This window comes from Prionailurus bengalensis, chromosome A2 (genome assembly GCF_016509475.1).
Source record: "Prionailurus bengalensis isolate Pbe53 chromosome A2, Fcat_Pben_1.1_paternal_pri, whole genome shotgun sequence".
Lineage (NCBI taxonomy): Eukaryota > Metazoa > Chordata > Mammalia > Carnivora > Felidae > Prionailurus > Prionailurus bengalensis.
The window spans coordinates 13,159,316-13,182,584 of record NC_057348.1 but is presented as its reverse complement, the minus strand read 5'-3'; the positions used below and the strand labels follow the sequence as shown (position 1 = coordinate 13,182,584).

Here is a 23,269-nt window from a genome sequence, read left to right as displayed (position 1 = left end):
TATAGAAAGCTTTCGAAAGAAACTGAAGAATTCACGGAAAAACATTCCATGCTCGTGGATCGTAAGAACAAATATTGTTAAAATGTCAATACAATCCAAAGCACGTGCAATGCAAACCCTATCACAATAACACCAACATTCTTCACAGAGCTAGAGTAAACAACCCTAAAATTTGTATGGAGCCAGAAAGACTCTGAATAGCCAAAACAATCCTGAAAAAGAAAATAAAAGCTGGAGGCATCACAATTCAGGACTTCAAGCTGTATTATAAAGCTGTAATCATCAAGACAGTATGGTCCTGGCACAAACACAGACACCTAGATCAACGGAACAGAATAGAGAACCCAGAAATGGACCCGCAAACGTATGGCCAACTAATCTTTGACGAAGCAGGAAAGAATATCCAATGGAAAAAAGACAGTCTCTTCAGCAAATGGTGTTGGGGAAAAAGACAGCAACGTGCGGAACAATGAACCTGGACCACTTTTTTACACCATACACAAAAATAAACTCAAACTGGATGAAAGACTAAACATAAGATAGGAAACTATCAAAATCCTAGAGGCGAAAGCAGGCAAAAACCTCTTTGACCTCGGCCGCAGCAACTTCTTACTTGACATGTCTCCAGAGGCAAGGGAAACAAAAGCAAAAATGAGCTATTGGGCCCTCATTAAGATAAAAAGCCTCTGCACAGCGAAGGAAACAATCAGCAAAACTCAAAGGCAACAGACGGAATGGGAGAAGATATTTGCAAATGACATTATCAGATAAAGGGTTAGTGTCCAAAATCTACAAAGAATTTATCAAACTCAACACCCAAAAAACAAATCACCCAGTGAAGAAATGGGCAAAAGACATGAATAGACACTTTTCCAAAGAAGACACCAGATGGCTAACAGACACATGAAAAAATGTTCAACATCACCCATCATCAGGGAAATACAAATCAAAACCACAATGAGATACCACCTCACACCTGTCAGAATGGCTCACATTAACAACTCAGGCAACAACAGGTGTTGGTGAGGACGCAGAGGAAGAGGAATGCAAACTGGTGCAGCCACTCTGGAAAACAGTATGGAGGTTCCTCAAAAAATTAAAAATAGAACTACTCTACGACCCAGCAATTGCACTACTAGATATTTATCCAAAGGATACAGGAGTGCAGATTCAAAGGGGCACATGCACCCCAATGTTTATAGCAGCACTATTCACAACAGCCAAATCATGGAAAGAGCCCAAATGTCCATCAACTGATGAATAGATAAAGAAGATGGTGTGTGTGTGTGTGTGTGTGTGTGTGTGTGTGTGTATACATATATATATATATATACATACACACATATATATGTATATATGTATATATATGTATATATATGTATATATATATACATATATATACATACACACATATGGAATATTACTTGGTGATCAAAAAGAATGAAATCTTGCCATTTGCAATAACATGGATGGAACTAGAGTGTATTATGCTAAGCGAAATAAGTCAGCCAGAGAAAGACAAATATCATATGATTTCACTCATATGTGGAATTTAAGATACAAAACAGATGAACATCAGAAAATGGAAGCAAAAATAATACAAAAACAGAGAGGGAGACAAACAATAAGAGAACAAACTGAGGGTTGTTGGTGGGGTGGTGGGTGAGGGGATTGGCTAAATGGACGAGGGGCATTAAGGAGGACACTTGATAACATGTACACTGGGTGTTATATGTAAGTGATGAATCACTGAATTCTATTCCTGAAACCATTATTAGACTGTATACTAACTAACTTGGATTTAAATTTTAAAAAGTAAATAAGTAAAAATAAAAATGTATCAATATTGGTTCATCAATTGTAACAGGTATACTACACTAACAGGAGATCTTTTTTTTTTTAACATTTATTTATTTTTGAGACAGAGAGAGACAGAGCATGAATGGGGGAGGGTCAGAGAGAGGGAGACACAGAATCTGAAACAGGCTCCAGGCTCTGAGCTGTCAGCACAGAGCCCGACGCGGGGCTCGAACTCACGGACCTCGAGATCATGAACTGAGACGAAGTCGGCCACTTAACCGACTGAGCCACCCAGGCGCCCCACACAAGATCTTAATAATAGGGAAACTGTGGGGAATGGGAAGGGGATATATGGGAACTCTACGTACTCTGTGATCAATTTTTCTGTAAACTTAAAACTGATAATAAAAAAATGAAGTCTATAAAAAATTAAAAATAAAGTCTATGAATTTAAACAAATAATGATCATAATAAAAAATTTTAAAGTTGCAGGCATAAGTCAAATATTAACAGAAATATTAGAAGGTGTATTTGAAGAACTATCATAGAAAGTAGGATAAAAAGATGGAGATGGCAAATTAAAAAAAAAAAGAAAAGAAAGAAAAGAAAATTAGAGAACCAGCCCAGAATATCCAACATAATATTTATTCAACAAATAATTATCAAGCCAAATGCTGTTCCAGGTACTAAATAACAGGTGTTCCAAGAAGAACAAAAGAAATAAAGGTGAGTAAATCATCAGTACCATTTAAGAAAACTTCCTTGCCATGAAGCTAAACAACAGACCATACAATGGATGGAAATAGCTCACCATCTTGAAAAGATCCCACAAACTTCCAGAAAGAAAAACAGATCCCTATAAAAGATCAGGAATTAGGAGGGTTTCAGACTTCTCAACAATAATTATGTGAGAATAAATGCCTTCAATACTGAAGGAAAATTATTTCCAACCTAGAAGTTTAAACCGAGACCATCAATCAAGTGTGAGGGTGGAAATAAAAATGTTTTCATACATAAAGGGTCTCAAAAAATTAACTTCTCAACCACATGTCTCCCAAAGCTAACAAGAAGGTGCTCCAACAAATCAAAGGAGTAAACCAAAGAAGAAAACCACCAGGGACCCAGGAAACAGTGCATCTAACCCAAGACAGATGTAATGCCAATCCTTAGGAAGGTGGCTAGAATCAAGATTGGAATGACGGCTATTCACCAGGTGCAAAGAGTGAGTAGCCCAGCCTGGACAAATTGGAGGCTAGAAGAGAGACTTCTCCAAAAAAGGGGAAACTGAAAGCCCATCTTACGCTATAAAAGTCATGAGAGAAGACAGACACAACTGTCATTTGGTCTTGAAGTATAGATGAATGCAAAGAAAACTAACAAATACAAAGGCAAGTAATAACCTCCCCCAAAACACATAAAGGTTGTTAAGAAATAAAAAATGATCATAGTATACTAGTGGCTCAACTAAGAACACTGTTACCATCAAAACAATGTAAATATTGATTACTTACCTGGCCAAATTATGAGTCAATCCTCATTACTCACAGATTTCTTAACTGCAAATTTGCCTGCTCACTAAAATTTATTTGTATCCCCAAAAATCAATATTCATATTCCTTTCACAACCATTTGAGGACACACACAGAGTGGCAAAAAAAAAAACAAAATGTGCTGCCAATGTGCACATTCCCAGGTTAGTTCAACAAGACAGCACTCTGCCTTTTTGTTTCAGCTCATATTGTAAATAAGCATCCTTTTGGAAGTCTATTTAGTGCCACTTTTTTTTTTTTTGCATTTTTGTCCTTTCTTTGGTGATTTTGAAGCTTAAAATGGCTCCCAGGAATAACGCTAAAGTGCTATCTAGTGTTCCTAAGTGCAAGAAGGCTGAGATGTGCCTTACTTAGATAAGTTTTGCTCGGGCATGAGTTATAATGCTGTTGGCCAACAGTTCACTGGTAATGAATCAGGAATGAATATATATATATATATATATATATATATATATATATAGACACACACACACACACACACGCACACACACACATATATATATATTTTTAATGTTTATTTTTGAGTCAGAGACAGAGACAGAGTACGAGTGCCAGAGGGGCAGAGAGAGAGGGAAACACAGAATCTGAAGCAGGCTGCAGACTCCAAGCTGTCAGCACAGAGCCCGATGTGGGGCTCAAACACATGAACCACGAGATAGGGACCTGAGTCAAAGTCGGTCGCTTAACCAACTGAGCCACCGAAGAGACCCAAGAATATATATATATATATATATATATATATATATATATATATATATGTATGTGTGTGTGTGTGTATATATATACATATATATACATATATATGTATATGTATGTATATGTACACATATACATATGTATATATGTACATATATATACATACATATACATATATACATATATACGTATACATATACACGTATATACATATATACATGTATATGTATATATGTACATATATTTACATACATATACACATATATACATATATATGTGTATGTGTATATGTATATGTATATATATACATATATACATATAAATGTATATGTATATATATATGTATTTTTTTTAATGTTTTATTTATTTTTGAGAGAGAGATGTAGAGCATGAGTGGGGAAGGGGCAGAGAGAGACAGACACACACAGAATCTGAAGCAGGTTCCAGGCTCGGAGCTGTCAGCACAGAGCCTGACGCGGGGCTCGAACCCACAAACTGTGAGATCATGACCTGAGCCGAAGTCGGCCACTCGACCGACTGAGCCACCTGGGCGCCCTGAGAATATATATTTTTAAAAAAGGAATATAGGGGTGCCTGACTGGCTCAGTCAGTAGCACATGTGACTCTTGATCTCAGGATCATGAGTTCAAGCCCCATGTTGGGCCCAGAGCTTACTTCAAAGCAAACAAAAAGAGACGGGCATTGAGGAGAGCACTCACTGGGATCACCACTGGGTGTTGTATGGAAGCCACTAAATTATATTAAAAAAATTAAAAATAAATAAATAAAAAGAACTTCTATAAAATGAGGTGTCTTTAAATAGAATAAACATAAAACAAGATTATGTACTGATTGGTTGATAAAAATGTCGTGACAGGAGGTTTGCAGAAACCTAACCCAGTATTTCCTCTAGGAATGATAGCTCAGTATTTGTTGATTCAATGTTTGCAGTGGCTTTATGAGGTAGAGGGCTGAGAATCTTTCATCTGGAAGCTCGCATGACTTTCATAAAAGTAAAAATGACAAGTAAAAACGGAAAGAAAGTGCCAATTAAGAAATATGACGGAGAATGTGCAGCCACCTGTGGGCACGGACGGCAGGACTGTGCAGATTCTGTAACTATATCTTGGGAAAGAGACAGAAGACGCCCTCCCTGGTCAGATCCTGATATCCCACCCGTTCGGTAATAAGTAGACTAGCTGAGGTGAGCAGCCTCGGCATTTATTGAGCACCTACTATGTGCCAGGCGCTGTGCAAACTTTATGGCCACCCTCTGAAGCAGAGTCCTAAAATTCCCATGTGACAGATGACGGGATGAGGCGGGTGCTCAGAGAGGTGCATTAACATGCCCGAGGTCACACAGCAAGTCAGGGCAGAAGCCCAGAACCAGGACCCCCACCAGGGTCCCTCTGCTCCTCCTGAGGCCTAACAAAGCATTAATAAAGCATTTGCCACATATGCCCATGCTGCACACAAGAGGTGTTCAATTCATGCTTCTTGAGGGAGAGACATTACATAAGGACTATTTTTACAGAGAAAGGAACTGGGACTCAGAGGGCAACTTTCCATGGGCCAGCAAGGGGCAGAGCTGAGGTCCACCCTGGCTCTGGCCATCAAGCTCCCAACCATCCGCTTACACAGCCACCAAGCCCCCCCTCCCCCACCAGCCGACAGCAACCAACACCAACGCATCTGAGTACCGACCGGGTACCCAGCTCTCCTCTAAGAGCTTCCCGTGAGTGAACTTGACAGAGCACCCCAAGAACCCCAGAAGCTGGTATTATTTTTATAGCCACGGGGAAAGGACCTTCAGCAAGGCTGGGAACCACAGGAAGCAGCCCCTGCAAGGAGGGCCCCCCCCACCCTGTCCACCGGTGATATTGCAAGAAACAGGAATTGAGGCTATAGCCGGTCACGATCAGGTTACATGAGCATTCGGGATGGGCCCAGCTCTCACTGCCTGTCCCGTCCTGCCCTCGCCCCCATCCTTTCCGGAGTACACCCACGTGGGCAGACAGGAGACTCCAGTGCTCAGCTCCAGCCACATGCCTGGGCTGCCCCGGCCTGGCAGCAGCCCAAGCCACCCCCACCCCGGGGACAAAGAAGCCACTGTGCGCCTCTGGGCCCTTCCTGAATGAGACTTCTTCTCATCCTTCTGTTCCTTCTGCCCCCTCATGTTTTCACCCTGAGCTCCAGGACACCCGGGCAGAAAGAAACCAACAAGAATAAATGTGATCAGATTTCACGCTGCAAATACAGGATACAGAACGAGGTGGGAGAACTGGAGTCGGGTGCTTACAGATTTTCTGAACCCTGGGTCTAAAGGCAGCTCCCCCCCCACAGCACAGGGGTTAAGAACATGAACTCCAGTGCCCTGCCCTCCTTGCCTGTGCATTCCCGGTTAAGGGACCTCGTCTCTCCGTGCCTGTAAATGGGGTTAGTAGGCATCCCTTTTTTTTTTTTTTTTTTTTAAGGTTGTATTTATTTATTTTGAGACAGTGAGAGAACGTGAGCAGGAGAGGGGCAGAGAGACAGAGACAGAGAATCCCCAGCAGGGTCCGCGCTGTCAGCACACAGCCCGGACATGGGGCTCAAACCCACGAACCATGAGATCATGACCTGAGTGGAGATCAAGAGTCGGACATTTAGGGGGCACCTGGGTGGCTCAGTCAGTTGAACATCTGGCTCTTGGTTTGGGTTCAGGTCATGATCTCACCGTTTCGTGGGTTTGGGCACCACCCTGGGCTTCATGCTGATGGTGCGAAACCTGCTGGGGATTCTCTGGCTCTCCTCTCTCTCTCTCTGCCCTTCCCCGACTCATGCTATCTCTGTCCCTCTCAAAAATCAATCAATAAATTAAAAAAAAAAAAAAAAAAGAGTTGGACACTTAACCGACTAAGCCACCCAGGCGCCCCCTTTTTTAAGTTAATTATCTGTTTTTGAGAGAGAGAGAAAGAGCGTGAAGGTAGGAGGGGCAGAGGCGGGGGTGGAGAGAGAGAATACCAAGCAGGCTCTAAGTTGTCAATACAGAGCCCGACGTGGGGCTCGATCCCACGAACTGTGAGATCATGACCTGAGCAGAAACCAAGAGTCGGAAACTCCACCTTCTGAGCCACCCAGGCGCCCTTCCTTCTTTATAGGACTGTGAGAACACAAGGCCTGGTCCACGGAAAGGGCCATACAAGCTGTGTTAGTTAGCTACTGCTGTGTGACAAATTGCCTCCAAAATTACCAGCTGGAAACATTGATTATCACACATTTTCTGAAGGTCAGGAAGCCAGGAATAGCTTAGCGGTGTGGTTCGAGTGTCTTATGAGGCCGCAATCAAGGTATTGGCTGGCGCTGAGGTCATCTCAAGGTTTCACTGGGAGAGAGTCTACTTCCAAGTTCACTCACGTGGGCCTCTCCCCAGGACTGCCTTGGATAACAGCAGCCAGCTTTTTCCAGAGGGAATGATCTGAGAGAGCACCACAGTCGTGCATGTTACAAACCTCGGATGTAACAGCCCATTTCTTTTGCTGTATTCTGTTCATTAGAAGCAAGTCTCTAGATCCAGCCCACCCTCAAAGCAGGGGGGATCATAGGAGAATGTGAAGACCAGGACGTTGGGCCATCTCGGAGGCTGCCTCCGAGTAGACCCAGCTCCTGCCCCATCCCCAGGGGAGACAGCCAGGCACAGACACTCTGGCTCAATGAGGCAGAGCTGGGCCTGTGCGAGCCCAAGGGGGTAGGGAAAGGCATGCCGGCCAGCAAACATATCTTGTGCTCCTGCGATGTGCCACCCCACGTGGAGGCCAGGGCCACAGTGACACTAAGACCAACACAGCCTCCATTGTGTCCCCACAGGGCCCGCCGTCTAGTGGGGGGAAAGAGACTCAAGAATTAAAAGGCAATAAACCAGACACACAAGATCATTACAAACGATGAATGTCGCTAGCGGTTACAAGTCAAGCTTTAGAGCCACACTGCCTGGGTTCAAATCCTGTCCCCACTACTCCCCCCGACCTGGGCGAGCGACCAAACCTTGCTGTGCCTCAGTTTGCTCGTCCATAAGGTGGGGACAAGAGAGTACCCACACCATAGGGTTGTTGGGAGGGCTTCAAGAAGTCATGTTTAGCATGGTGCCTGGCATGGAGAGGGCACTCAGCAAATATTGGCCATCCTGCCAAGGAGCAACAAGGTTGGAGAGTGTACAGAGACACAGGGTCAGGAGAGGGCTCTCTAAGATGACATTTAAGCTATGGCATGATGACAATGAATAGGAAGGAAGAGTGATCCAGGCAGAGGGAGCAGCGAGTACAAAGGCCCTGGGGCCGAGCATGTTTAGGAACAGCAAGGCCAGTGTAGCTGGAAGAGTGACAAAGGAAAGGAGAAGAGGTTGTGGACACAGTCAGGAACCTCAGGTGGTGTCGATTCTAAGGGCAACAAGGAACCGTGGGAAGGTGTTGAGTAGGAAAATTCTGCAAAGGGTCCCGAGGGAGGCAACATCATAAGGCATCACCAGGCAAGAGGAGGTCCAGCGTGTGCCAGGCAGAGGGAACATCCTGAGCCTGACAAGGCAACTGATATGAGGGCCAGATGACAGGACAGAGGTGGGGAGTAGCGAGTGGGCAGATCCCAGGATAGGTCACAGTGTCCAGCTGGAGGTTGAGTCTTTTTCCTGCAGAGGACGGGGGTCGTGGAGGGTAGGTGAACAGAGTGCATGCTCAGATGTGCATGTCAGAAAGACCAAGGCAGAGGCAGGGACCAGCGCATGGAGAGGAAAGGACGGGTGCTGGAAGGTTCGGAACCAGTCAACTGGCAGTGGAACTTTCCCCAGCTGCACACCATCCCTGCTGCTCACAGAGCCTGTTTCTTCACCCTTAATGAATGGGTCAGTCCCCCCACCTCCCTGAAAGGATCAGCCTCGCAGCCACAGCAGGTGCTCAGGCATTCCCATGTGGGGACTGTCACCAAGATTTGCTCAGATGGGAATCCCCCACGACACCTATTCCCCCCCACCCAGGAAGACCCCCCCTCAACAGCTTCTTCAAGCAAGCCCCTCAGAGACACCCCAGAGACCTTCTTCCAGGGATACCTGCCTAGGACACCAAAATCCCCTCGGGTGAGATCACAGTCTCCAGAGATTCCCCAAACAAGTCTTGGAATACACAGCAACCTCTCCACAAACCCTGAACCCCCCAAATCCTGCACAGACTCCAAACTCTCAAAGAGCGCTCCTGCCACAGAGAAACCGGTAAATTGTCCCGTGGAGACACACACCCTTCAGGAACCCTAAAAGTCCCTAACAGGTACCCCAAAAGGCCCCTTCATCCATCACACCCGAGAAAGCCCTAAGTAAACCCAAAGTGTCTTGGCAGCCCCAGAGACCACTGGGTCACCACTGTGGGACCCTAGGGACCTACCAGAATCCCTGAAGAGCCCCGAGAGGCCTGTCACAGTCACCAAGTCTCCACAGAGACCCCCAAATACCCAGGGCCTCCCAATCAGCCTCAGCTCTCTGGAACCCCAGCCAGCTCCCCAAAGATCTCCAAGTTACCTTCCAGTCCCCTAAAGTCTCCAAAGCAGCCCCTAGAAGCCTGAAACCTACTCATCTCCCTCCAGAGACCCTCAAACTGTCCCCTGCAGCCCCCTTCAGTGACCCCCTACCCGGCACTCTTTCAGGTCCCGGCCCCGCCCCTAACCCCGCCCTCACCTAAGCCTCGCCCCCAGTATCCAAAACCCCTCTCCCCAAGCCCTCAGGACCCCCCCACGCCGCCGCTGCAACCTCCACCTCTGACCACCCCCGGGACGCGCAGCCGGCGGGGGACCAGGCCCCGAATGCACTCACAAGAGGTCCCGCCTCGCGGTCTTGCAGACGATACGCAGGAAACGCCAGCCGCCGCCGCCCACGTACACGCCGAGCGCCGCCGCTGCGCTCCAGGTCCACGGCAGCCCCAGCAGCCACAGCAGCACCAGCGAGACCACGGAAGCCGAACCTGCACCCGGAGCCCGCATCCTGGGGAGGCGGAGAGCGCTGAGGCCGCGGGCCGCTGAGGCCCCGCCCCACAGCCAACGGGGCTCCGCCCCCCGGCCCCGGCTCCGCCTCTTCGGGGAGCCCAGGCCACCGCCTTCGGGTTGTGCCCCGCCCTCCTGCCTAGAATTGGCCGTGTTCCGGACAGGCTCCGCCCCTGGATCAGGGCCCCGCCCCCATCCTATGTTGGATACAGGCTTCCTGGTTCCTAATCCTCCTCAGGCTTCTTTGCCAATTATTATTACAGGCCACGCCCTCAGACGCACCTCTTCCCCTCCGTCAGTCACTATCAAGCCCTGCCCCACGTCTTGACCTAGAGGCTGGACTCTGAACCCAAGCTCCACCCACACGACCTGGCTCCAAGCATGGGCTCCACCTCTTCCCTACCACGGACCCAGTCCCTTCCCCGTAACTTGACCAGCTCTTCCCCATGCCTTGACCTAGCCGTTGTCTTCAGTTACAGGATCTTCCCCGTTCCCAAGCCTGTCCAGCCAACAGGTCCTGAGCTTTCCCCCGAAGTCCCGCTTCTACCCTTCCTCCGCCACCCATTGGCCCCGCCCCCAGTTAACGATCTGGTCCCGCCCACAAACGTATACCACGCCCATTCCACGCTAGGCCCCTCCCCTAGCCCCGGGCTTCGCCCGCCCCCTATCCCAGGCACAGGTTCCACCCCTGGCCACTGGCTCCTCCCTCGAGCTTTACCCCAATCGTCACCCCCCACCCCGGGCCCCACACGGGCCCACCTAGCGCCCTAGGCCCCTCCCCACCTGCCAGCCCAGGCCCGCCCCAAGGCCCTCTTCTGACTTTTCAAGCGCCGGAGCTCCTCAGCCGCTTACCCAAGGCCCGCCTCTTTCCGGAGGCCACGACCATAGAGAGAGGCCCCGGGCCAGAGAGACGACGGCCAACGAGACCCTGGGGCTAGAACGGCCCAGAGACGGCCGCAGCTGTCTTCAAGACAACCACACTGCCCTCCCTCCGCCCGCCCCCGCGCGGCGTTTAGAAAGCACGTGCTCCCGCAGCTTAGGGGCGTGGCTTCGGGTTGAGCTTTAGAGGGCACACGGATTCCTCCCCCTGGGCACCAGAAAATCCCAGTTCACAGTCAGGGCCTGTGTGTACTGGATTCTTGCCCCAGTTTGTCCTATATCCAAGCACCATAGCCTCTTGGGTCTTAAATACACATTCCGGGGACCCGAAGAGTCCTAAACTAACAGCCTAGGACCCTCAGAAGGTTCTAAACCCCATCTGTCTTAATGATCCATTTCAAGGACCCAACTAATCCCAAACCTATATCGCAAAATCTCGTCAGTTAAATCTCTTTAACACCCCAAGAGCCCAGGGAGGGCAAAATCCACACACCAGGGTCCCCACACCCTCCCGTACCCAAAGTCCTAAATGCCCACCCAGAGACCCAAAAGCCCTCCTCCCGATCAGGCACGGGCTAGCGCCCGCCTGACTGCCCACCACCCTGGTCCCTGGCTGACCTGGAGCGGCTCACAGACCCTCAGTCTTGGCCGGTTCCCCGTGGATTCCCAGAAGCTCAGGCGGGGACGATGAGGCCAAGACAGAGAACTCCAAACCTAGCCCGAGAAGGTGGGTCCTCCAGACCCTCTGTTTCTGCAGACTCCTGGGCCCTGCTCTGCCTGGGCTATGCCCATGTAGGCCACTGCCTTGGATCCCTCCCTCCAAGCTCCCCCTCCTCTGCCCCCCTGCCCACCCCACCCCTGCTTGTTTTCTGCCTTGCTTTGGCCGACCTTCCCAGCGCTCTCCTTGGGAGGCGGCCAGGGCCGGCTTCCAGCGCCATTTGGAGGACAGGGCTGGGCAGGCTCCCACCCCTCCCACGTGCTACCATTGGTGCCTGCGGCTGCCCAGGGTGGGTGGAATGGGGGGCAAGGAGGCAGATCAGGAGGACAGGCCCAGAGCCAGCCACTGGTCTGCTACTTCCTTGGGCAGGGATCAGCAGTCAGCAGTGACCGGTAACTACAGCTGCACCCTTATCCTGCCAGGTAGCACTATTGTGATCACTCCCATTTTACAGGCCAAGAAACTGAGGACTGGAGCTGTCACACTAGCTAGAGTTGGGAGTCATTCATTCATTCACAAACGTGGCCTGGAGGCTTGCGCTTCCTCCTCTCCCTCTTCCTCCCCTTTTCTCCTTCCTCAAACTTCTCCTCCCCCTCCTTCCTTCGACCCAGATTCCTTCATTTTTCCCCACTTCCTCCCTCTCACCTCCTCTTCATCTCCCTCTTCAGGTTCCTTCCTCTCCTCCCCCTTTCCTCCACTCTGCCCCTTCTTTGCTCCTCCCCCGCCCCGCTTCCTTCCCTTTCTCTTCTGTTCTATCCCTCTCCTCCCTGCCCCTCCTCTTACCTCCTCCCCTGCCCTCCTGGCTTCCCTCCTCCTCCCCCTCCTCTTCCTCTTTCTTCCTCTCCCCGTTCCTCCTCTTCTCCATCTTACAGAGTTTACTGAGACCTGACTAAATAGTGCCCCAGACAAGCAATCTCTCCCAAGTGTGCCCACAGCTCCTGGAGATACTCTTATAGGTCCTCAGGCTGAAATCCCCAAATCCAAAAGGCTCTGGAAACCCAACTTTTTTCTTCAGGCCAGAACTGCCAGAACTCCAGATGTAGGTGTAGGCAAATAGGGCGAGAGGTTCCCGAAAAAAGAAAGACAAGGCTTTGGGATGCCTGGGTGGCTCAGTCGGATGAGCGTCCGACTTTGGCTCAGGTCATGATCTCACAGTCTGGGAGTTCAAGCCCCGCATACGCTCTGTGCTGACAGCTTGGAGCCTGGAGCCTACTTCAGATTCTGTGTCTCCCTCTCTCTCTGCCTCTCCCCTGCTCATGCTCTGTCTCTCTCTGTCTCAAAAATAAATAAAACCATTAAGAAAAAGAAAGACAAGCCGTAACTAAGCCGTAACTTTCTTAACATAAGAGAAGTCATTTTAGGTCCCCAGCCACTTTGTGAAATGCCCAACCACATTTCTTGCAGAACGTCCTGGGATCTGTTAAAATCACAAGACCTCCGTAGTTAACGATTTTAAAGGAACAAAAGGAATTAAAAACAGCCACTACCAGGCCAGGGGAGAACCTCACCACATCAGAGACAATACATTGGTGGTAAAAAAAAAACTCCCGCTGCTGTTTCAGAGGGAAAGACGGACCCACCACACTCTTGAATCTTTGCAGCGTTTAGACCCCTGGAACGCTCAAACATCGATGACTTTTGCCCCACTTCTCTACAGCGCTCTCCTTTGCCAAGCCCCTTCATGAATATGCATGTACCCTTAGTTTCAAACTTCCCCAATTTTGTTGTCTGGGGGAGGGCGGGGACAGTGCTTTGGGAGAAATATCCTCAGTGGTCTCCCTACTTGTTGCAAATAAAACCCTTCCTTTTCCCACTCTTGGCTTGGTTGTCTTTCGGCTGGACACCCACCAGGAGGAGAACCCAGTTTCCACTTACAGAGGGACCACCTCCCCCTGTGCTGACCCAGTCTGCTGTCACTGCTTTCAGTGGTCAATTATTCCTTTGTATCCCTGTTTATCCCTTATGTATCCCTTTGCTTAAGGGCTGTCCCGAGAGCCCCAGGGGCATCACATAAGATACAGCAGCTTTCACCCTCAATTATCTCCTTAAGCTACCAAAAACTCCCAGTTCTGAAATACAACTGTCGCCTGGTTTTCCAGATGAAGCCCTGTCTTACCTCCATTTCACAGAAATGGAAACTGAGGCCTGGAGACGGGGACAGACTCAGGTTCTACCCCTCTCCAGCTGGTGGCCTTGGACTGGTCACCTCTCCCCTCTGTACCTTGGTTGCCCTTGGGTGATAATGCCCGCCTTCTGGAACGCCGTGCATCAAATATTTCTTGATCACCACTGCGCCACGGCTGACTAGGGGTTTCGCATCTGCGGAATGAATGGGCCAGGCATGTGTTGGGTGTAGGAGCACAGCCAACCATGCGTCTCCCTCCCTGGGGTGCAGGCCACAGCGAAGGGAGTTCTTAGAACTTTCCAGAAGGAGAGAAATGAAGCATCCATTGAAAGTAAAATACTGAAAGATCATAGCTTGGGGGTTTCATTATAAACAGACCATGAACACCGCGTGGGAGTGAACCATTTCTCTCCGCCAAATTCATGTGCCCACCACAAGCAGGGGCATTAGTTTCTTGCGGCTGCCATAACAAAGTATCACAAAGTGTTAAACCAGGTGGCTTAAAACAACAGAAACTTATTCTCTCACAGTTCTGGAGGCCAGAAGTCCGAAATCAAAATGTCAACAGCCACACTCCCTCTGGAAATTCTAGGGAAGGATCCGCGCATTCCTCGGCTGTGGCCACGTCACTCTGCCTCTGTCTTCACATGGCCTTCTCCCCGTGTGTCTCCTCTTCTGTCTCTTACAAAGACACTTGCCATTGGATGTAAGACCTACCTCCATAATCCAAGATGATCTCATCTTGAGATTCTTAATTACATCCGCGAAGACCCTTTCTCCAAATAAGGTCACGGTCACTCACAGGTTCCGGGGTTAGGACTCAGACAGATCTCTCTGGGGGCCACCACTCAACCCACTACAACAGAATAAAGGGTTAGAGCAGTAGTTCTTGGGGCACCTGGGTGGCTCCGTCAGTTAAGCGTCCGACTCCGGCTCAGGTCATGATTTCGCAGTTGGTGAGTTTGAGCCCCACATGGGGCTCTGTGCTGACATAGCTCGGAGCCTGGAGCCCGCTTCTGATTCTGTGTCTCCCTCTCTCTCTGCCCCTCCCCTGCTCATACTGTCTCTCAATCAATCAATCAATCAATCAATACACAGTAGTTCTCAACTGCCCCTGGAGACACCTGGCAATGCCTGGAGACATTTTTATTTGTTTATTTTTTTTTAATGTTTATTTCTTTTCTGTTCTGAGAACAGAAGCCTGGCACCTCACAAACATAGAAGAGTCCTCTGTCCTTGAGATCATTTTGTTCTTGGTGCATCTTTTGCACTCGCGACACGACAGGACTTCCTGGGGTTTGGGGAGAGTGAGGAAAATCTGGGGAAACCATTTCTAAACAGAATGTAACATGGGGCGCCTGGGTGGCCCAGTCGGTTAAGCATCCGACTTCAGCCAGGTCACGATCTCGCGGTCCGTGAGTTCGAGCCCCGCGTCGGGCTCTGGGTTGATGGCTCGGAGCCTGGAGCCTGTTTCCGTCTCTGTGTCTCCCTCTCTCTCTGCCCCTCCCCCGTTCATGCTCTGTCTCTCTCTGTCCCAAAAATAAATAAAAAACGTTGAAAAAAAAAAACAGAATGTAACAAGGACATATCGGGACTGAGGTCATTCACAAAACCTTGACAACATGAATTACGTCTTGGGAATGGAGATGTTGTGACTTCCTTTCTTATTGTTTAAAGCCAATCCGAAGTTTCTTTCAGAGTCTCTCATGTTTTTCTAAACCTGGAAAAACCTTCTAGACCTGGTGTCCCAGTTAGCTATTGCTGTGTAACAGATGACCCCAAACTGGAGTGGATTCATACAACAGGGATCAACTGTATCTGTCTGCCTGGGCAGTCCCCCTGCTGGACTCAATTGCCTCAGCCAATGAGACACCATCATCACCCTGAACTCCAATGGACTTCCCTTCAAAACAACCCCTTCCCAACTTGCTCTTTCTCCAAAAAATCACAGTTCTCTCCTTTGCCTGACATGCTTGTGGTTTTTGTGTAGCTTGCTTGTTCCGAATTGCAATTCTCTGTTATTCCTGAACAAGCCCATTTTGTTGGTACAATAAATGTTTTCTGGGGTGCCTGGGTGGCTCAGTCGGTTGAGCGTCCGACTTCAGCTCAGGTCATGATCTCACAGTCTGTGAGTTCGAGCCCCGCATAGGGCTCTGTGCTGACAGCTCAGAGCCCGGAGCCTGCTTCGGATTCTGTGTCTCCCTCTCTCTCTGACCCTCCCCCGTTCATGCTCTGTCTCTCTCTGTCTCAAAAATAAATAAAATCATTAAAAATTTTAACAAAAAAAATTTTAAAAAATAATTGTTTTCATTTTAAGGTCAATACCGCCATGTGACCTCTTATCCAATAGGCTAGAACAGGGGTCTGCAAACCACAGCTCACAGACCACATCTGGCTCACCAGAGGCTGAGAATGGTCTTTACACTTTGTAATGGTTGAAGAATATCAAAAGACTAATATTTCCTGACACGTAAAAATTCTATGAAATTCAAACTTCGGCTTCTGTAAGTAGAGTCCTATTGGAACTGTGGCTATGACACACAAAGCCAAAAACATTTACCACCTGGTCCTTTATAGAAAAGCTTTGTCAGCTCCTGGGCTAGATCAGCTTCCTTACATGGGGCATCAGGAGGCAGCATTCCAAGAGAATCAAAGTGGGAAGTAAGGATAAGACTTATCTTCCAAACTCACACCTTCTGCTGCATTCTGTTGGTCAAAGCAAGTCACGAAGCCAGTCCAGATTCAAGGAGAGGGGAACTAGTTTCCATCTCCTCCTAATGAGAAGGGGCTGCAAAATACTGTGGCCATGGTCTTCAACCTTACCAAGGGATCTTAAGGTGGGCTGTCCAGACTGAATTCAGGAAGGTGGAGAAAAAAACCTAAACATGTTTATTTTCAGTACCTTTTATTAACTTTGAAGATAAAGTTAGTGGGGTGCCTCCATGGCTCAGTCTGTTAAGCGTCCAACTTCGGTTCAGGGCAGGATCTCATGGTCTGTGAGTTTGAGCCCTGCATTTCGCTCTGTGCTGACAGCTCAAAGCCTGGAGCCTGCTTCAGATTCTGTGTCTCCCTCTCGCTCGGTCTCTCTGCCCCTCCCCCTACTCACACTCTTGTCTCCGTCTCTCTCAAAAATGAATAAATGTTAAAACAAATAAATAGGGGCGCCTGGGTGGCTCCGTCGGTTAAGTGCCCAACTTCGGCTCAGGTCATGATCTCAGAGTTTGTGAGTTCGAGCCCCGCGTCAGGCTCTGTGCTGATAGCTCAGCGCCTGGAGCCTGCTTCGGATTCTGTGTCTCCCTCGCTCTCTGCCCCTCCCCCACTCGTGCTCTGTCTGTCTGTCTCAAAAATACAGAAAGGTTAAAAAAATTAAAAAAATAAATAAGTAAAGTCAGTTTACTAGCAAAAAAAAAAAAATGGGTTTATTTGCTATAGCAGATAATTGTGATTCGGGAGAAGCAAACTATGGCAAAAACCATAGGCTATTTCCAACAAAGGAGATGAACATTATTTTATAGAGAAGGAGGAAGTTGGGAGGGGCTGTTTTGAAGGAAAGTCCATCAAAGAGAAGCAGTTCAGGGTGATGATGGTTAATTGGCTGAGTTTCAGGGGTAGTTGACTTCTTGTAGGAGATGGCATGTCCCTCTTTTCCTGTTGAGAACTGTAATTGATCATTCTTTCCTGTGGATTCCCCTGTTGGAGGTTCTGAAATTGACACTGCTTCCTGTAATTGATATGGAGTGGTAGGGTGTGAGCTCCCCCTTCTGGCCTCACGCTTCCATTTTAGTGTGGTTTCCCATTATTAATTTTTACACTTAAAAAATAATTTATTGGGGCGCCTGGGTGGCTCAGTCGGTTAAGCATCCGACTTCGGCTCAGGTCATGATCTCACGGTCCGTGGGTTCGAGCCCCGCGTCAGGCTCTGTGCTGACAGCTCAGAGCCTGGAGCCTGCTTCAGATTCTGTGTCTCCCTCTCTCTCTGCCCCTAACCCACTCGCATTCTGTCTCTGTCTCTCTCAAAAATAAACATTTTTAAAAAATTAAAAAAAAAAAAAAGAAATCACAATACTTTGGGGCACCTGGGTGGCTCTGTCGGTTGAGCATCGGACTTCAGCTCAGGTCATGATCTTGCAGTCCGTGAGTTCGTTCCCTCTCTCTCTGTCCCCGCCCCCCCCCCCCCCCCCACACTCATGCTCTGTCTGTCTGTCTCTCTCTCTCTGTGTCAAAAATAAAAAATAAAACATTAACAAAAAAAGAAATCACAATACTTTGTAGACCCATCATGAATCAGGATTACTGAATGCATTCAGTTCACAAAGAAGCACATATATTTTTATGTCACAACGTAATAAAATATTTTCACACCCGTATGTCAGTATGACCATTTTCCTTTGCAATCCTGTGCCTTAATGGATTGGGTTTCTAGCTGTCTCCAGAGAAGGAGCCCACAGGGGCCTGTCTCTGCCCTTGGAGGCAGCACAGAATCAGGTCACGGTGTAGGCAGATTAGTGAGGTCTTGAACTGGCCTCCTTAAAGATACCTAATCCTGGACCAGAAGCCAGCCAGCAGGCCCAGGGCCACACAGAGTCCCTCCACCCTGTCCCCAGCTCCCGGCCGGGGCTGCCATGGCCTCCCTGTTCTCTGGCCGCGTCCTGATTCGCAACAACAGCGACCAGGACGAGCTGGACACGGAGGCTGAGCTCAGCCGCAGGCTGGAGAACCGGCTGGTGCTGCTGTTCTTTGGCGCTGGGTCATGCCCACAGTGCCAGGCCTTCGCACCCATCCTCAGGGACTTCTTCGTGCGGCTCACAGATGAGTTCTACGTGCTGCGGGCAGCCCAGCTGGCCCTGGTGTACGTGTCCCAGGACCCCACAGAGGAGGAGCAGGATCTGTTCCTCAGGGACATGCCGAAAAAGTGGCTCTTCCTGCCCTTCGAGGATGACCTGAGGAGGTGAGATGGGAGAAGAGGCCAGGGAGGGCTTCCTGGAGGAGGAGCTATTTCTGCTGAAAGTGAAGTATTCGTTCATTCTTGCCTCCCTTCCATCTGGAATTGATGAGCTCGGCCTGTGTGGCACTCTGTACCCAGCCTGGGGGGTGCACAGGGGGGAGGGGTGCATATGCCCATTTCCATTTAGCTCCCAAGGAGCTTACAACCTGGGGAGACAGACATGACACAAAGACTCAAACACATAATAACAAACTGCAGTTGTGTTCCCGAGGACAAAGGGAGGATACCACGTGGGAACATAACGGGGAGACCTTGCTGAGGTTTGGGGGTCAGGGGATGTTTCCCTGAGGCAGTGCCTTTAGAGAGACCCCAAGGCCAAGGGAGGATAGGAGGGGAAAGAGTGAAGCGAGGGAAGGGCTTCCAGGCAGAAGGCACAGATAAAGGCTGGGAGGCCATCAGGCAAAGAACAGCCAAATCGGGGACCTGTAAGGAGTAACAGGCGTGAGAGGTCTGCATGTCTCAGGTGGCGCCACAAACTCCATCTTTACAAGTATGAGTGTGGTCCTCAGAGTAGCTGGGAGCCAGGGAGGGCATCGGAGCTGAGAGAGAGGTGCATGGATTCGAGCTTTGCACCGAGCTGCCCAATAAATGGTATTGCAGTTTGCTCCTACTTTAGAAGCTTCCCCAGGGATGCCTGGGTGGCTCAGTTGGTTCAATGTCCAACTTCAGCTCAGGTCACGTTCTCATGGTTCATGAGTTCGAGCCTCGCATCAAGGCTGAACTAAAAGCAGAGCCTGCTTCGGATCTTCTGTCTCCCTCTCTCTCTGCCCCTCCTTCACTCCCGCTCTCCCTCTGTCTCTCTCAAAAATAAATACACGTTAAAAAAAAAGAAGAATCTTCCCCTTTTCTGCGGTAAAACTTTCCTTCTTTTTGAGGTACCTGTGTGGCACCTCAGTCAGCTGAGCGTGCAAGTTCAGCTCAGGTCATGATCTCACTGCTCGTGGGTTCGAGTCCCGCATCAGGCTCTGTGCTGACAGCTCAGAGCCCGGAGCCTGCTTCGGATTCTGTCTGCATCTCTCTGCTCATGCTCTGTCTCTCTCACTCTCTCTCTCTCAAATATAAAATAAAACATTAAAAAAAATTTTTTTTAATTTGGGAGAAGCATACAACGAAACAATTAACAATACAATTGTTAACATTTTGCCAGATTTTCTTTCTCGGCATACGTGGGAGCATGCACTGAACCATTTGAGCGGGCGTCTCAGACTTTGTGACACTTTACAGATTTCATTAATTTTGTTCCACAAGTTGGAAGTTTCTGGAGACCTTCGTTGTCCATCCAACATTATCAGATTTGGACACTTGCTCACTCCCCCTGGCCTCTCTGCAGCCGAGGGGGATCTTTCTGGCAAACTGGTAACATTTCCCTTCCCAGGGCAGAAATGCCAGCTGTGAGGGCATCATAGCCAAACACTGACCTGCTCTTTTTGCTAAGTCTGTAAAGTCCTGTGTGACTTTACAAGTGCCATGCATTCTCTGTGCAGAGGCCCAGAAAAGGGCCACCCAAAAACCCAGTGGATGGAAATTAACAACTGTGGATGATGGGCTCAGTGTGGTCTCCCCCTGTACTTCAGAATGTCTGTGCGTGATTCTGGTCCAGATGGGAGGTTTGGTCTGGGGTCTCCTGGGATCGTGGATGGCTCCTCACTGGGATCGTGGATGGCTCCTCACTGTCCTCATACTGGGGACAAAATGGAAACTCCTTACTATGAGCTTGCAGGGCCTCTGATCAAGGTTGCACTCTAATCTCCCACTCGTCTCAGGGCCTTTGCACGGCTGTGTCCTCTGCCTGGGACCCTGGCCGCCCAGTGCCCTCCTCATCCTGCAGCTTTGAGCTCAAAGATCACCTCCTTGGAGAGGCCCTCCCTGACCACCAATCCCTTACCCAGCTTGGTATTTCTTTATGACATTTATCAGTACTGATTCATTCATTCATCCCACACAGTTTCTGAGCCTCAATTCTGTGCCCTATACTGTTTCAGGCACTGGGGACCCAGGTGAATGGCGACAGAAATCTGTGCCTTAGTGAAGCTATATTCTATGGTGGGCAAAAATGATAAAGGGGAAAAATAGGGGCGCCTGGGGCGGCTCAGTCCCGAAGCATCTGACTTCGGCTCAGGTCATGATCTTACAGTTCCTGAGTTCGAGCCCGCATCGGGCTCTGCACTGACAAGTGTGGATCCTGCTTGAGATTTTTTATCTCTCTCTGTCCCTATCCTGCTAGCACTCTCCTTCACACTCTCAAAATAAATAAATAAACTTAAAAAAAAAAAAAAAGAGGAAAAACAAACGGGTGCAGTGCGTTGGATGCTAAAAGGCACAGCGCAGCAGAGGGGAGAGTGAGGCATTGAGATTTGAGGTTGGCTACCCAGCATACAGGGTCTTAACCCACAGAAGTCCGGGGAGAGTGCTCCAGGCAGAGGGCATGGCCAGTGCAAAGGCCCTGAGGCGGTAGCATGTCTGAGGTATTGGACACCCAGTGCAGAGGCCACCGAGGCCTGGCCTGGCCCGGTCTCTGGGCTCCCCCAGCGCCCGGCACGGGGTAGTGCACACAGCAAGTGCTCAGTAAGTACCGGGAGGAGGGCTGTGTGGCTCCCCAGCTCAGGGGCGGGTACGGGCTTCCAACCGGACTGACCCGCCCGCCCCGCAGGGATCTCGGGCGCCAGTTCTCGGTGGAGCGCCTGCCGGCTGTCGTGGTGCTCAAGCCTGGAGGGGACGTGCTCACCCGCGACGCAACTGACGAGATCCGGCGCCTGGGACCCGCCTGCTTCGCCAACTGGCAGGAGGCGGCGGAGGTGCTGGACCGCAACTTCCTGCAGCCCGAGGACCTGGACGACCCCGCGCCCCGGAGCCTCACCGAGCCGCTGCGCCGCTGCAAGTACCGCGTGGACCCGGCGGCTCGGGGCAAACGCGGCCCCAGGAGAGGGAGCGACCCCGAGGGGGAGGGCGGGGACGGGGGGCTGTTCTGAGACCCCTGCGCAGAGCACACGCCTGAACGTCCCAAAGAGTGCCCTCCCAGACCCTACAGGGACACAGCAGTGGACACTTGAGGCAGACATCCAGCTGTCCCCGAAACAGCGGACCCACCCCCAGCGCGGGGGGAGGGGGGGCGGGAGGGGGCGCTCAGACCTCCGGGAAACAGCAGGGCTTCAGAAGATTTAAAGTGCTGCCTGGGGGGAAACAAGAAGACAGGCCACCCATTCAAAAATAAGCAACGGGCATGAACAGGCAGTTTCTTCTCCAAAGAAGATACACAAATAACCAACCAAGCGCATGAAAAGATGCTCCACATCATTAGCCATTAGGGAAACGCAAATCAAGAGCACCATGAGATACCATCTCACGCCCAGTAGGATGGCTATCATCAAAAACCAGAAAATAGCCAGCGTTGGCAGGGAAATGAAGAAACTGGAACCCTGGCGCGCGGCTGGTGGGAAGGGAAAATGGTGCAGTCGCTGTGGAGAGCAGTCTGGGGCTTCCTCGATAAGTTAACTATATAATTACCACATTTACCAGCAATTCCACTAGTAGGTATGCGCCCAAGAGAAATGTAAACAGACTCAGACAAATGGCTGAATGTGCATGTTCACAAGGTAGAAATGAATAAACGAAATGTGGTCCGGCCACCCCGTGGAATGCTATTCAGCCGTAAAAAGGAATGAAACACTGATACGTGCTCTCAACATAGATGAACATCCAAAACATGCTCAGTGAAAGGAACTGAGCATGTCCTTTGTGAAAGGACACAAAAAAGTCACATACCGTCGGGCTCCATTTATAGAAAATGTCCAGAACAGGCAAACCCAGATACAGAAAGCAAATCAGTGCCAGGGGCTGGAGGAGGGGGGTGGGGAATGGGGGGGGGGGTCTCCCTTAGGGATGATGAAAATATTCCGGCACTAGACAGACGTGATGGGTGCACAACATTGTGTATGTACTAAATGCCTCTGAATTGTTCGCTTCAGAATCGTTTATGTCATGTAAACTTCACCTCAATTTCTAAAACTGAAAAATAAACAATAACTAAAGACTTGTAGCAAGACATAGGGGTGCCCACTCAAAGGGGGTGCAGAAGGGCCTCCCCCAGGAGGCAACATTTCTGCAAAGCCTTGAAAAAAGGTTGAACAGAGGGGAAATCACAGCCAACTGCAGGTAAGAGACCAAATATCAAGGTGAATTATTTAAGGGGCGCCTGGGTGGCTCAGGTCATGATCTCAGGGTTGGTGGGTTTGAGCCCCACCCCCTCGCCGGGCCCTGTGCTGACAGCTCAGAGCAGGGAGCCTGCTTCGGATCCTGTGTCTCCCTCTCTCTCTGCCCCTCCTCCACTCACCCTCTGTCTCTCAAAAATGAATAAACGTTAAAAAAGAATTTTAAAAAGTGAATGATTTAAAAATTTGTTCAAGGGGCGCCTGGGTGGCGCAGTCGGTTAAGCGTCCGACTTCAGCCAGGTCACGATCTCGCGGTCCGTGAGTTCGAGCCCTGCATCAGGCTCTGGGCTG

General features: G+C 49.5%; 2 protein-coding genes across 5 annotated transcripts in view; one reads left to right on the top strand and one right to left on the bottom strand.

Moving 5' to 3' along the window:
- SLC27A1 (solute carrier family 27 member 1) overlaps window positions 1–11,739 on the bottom strand; it is a 32,913-nt gene extending 21,174 nt beyond the window's left edge. For 3 of the 4 annotated variants that reach the window (XM_043586960.1, XM_043586962.1, XM_043586963.1), the window contains exons 1-2: window positions 11,541–11,739; window positions 9,877–10,044 (exon numbers count right to left, since the gene is read on the bottom strand). In XM_043586960.1, the coding sequence (XP_043442895.1) occupies window positions 9,877–10,043 (167 nt within the window). In that variant the 5' untranslated portion in view covers window position 10,044; window positions 11,541–11,739. Of the gene's footprint in view, window positions 1–9,876; window positions 10,596–11,540 lie in introns of those variants that run through there. The other variant, XM_043586961.1, reaches the window with a different exon arrangement.
- Window positions 11,740–17,991: 6,252 nt separating this feature from the next.
- NXNL1 (nucleoredoxin like 1) lies at window positions 17,992–23,025 on the top strand. Its single transcript, XM_043586959.1, has 2 exons — window positions 17,992–18,713; window positions 21,421–23,025. The coding sequence occupies exons 1-2, from the start codon at window positions 18,388–18,390 to the stop codon at window positions 21,737–21,739; spliced, it is 645 nt and encodes a 214-aa protein (XP_043442894.1). The 5' UTR covers window positions 17,992–18,387; the 3' UTR covers window positions 21,740–23,025.
- Window positions 23,026–23,269: the final 244 nt, after the last annotated feature.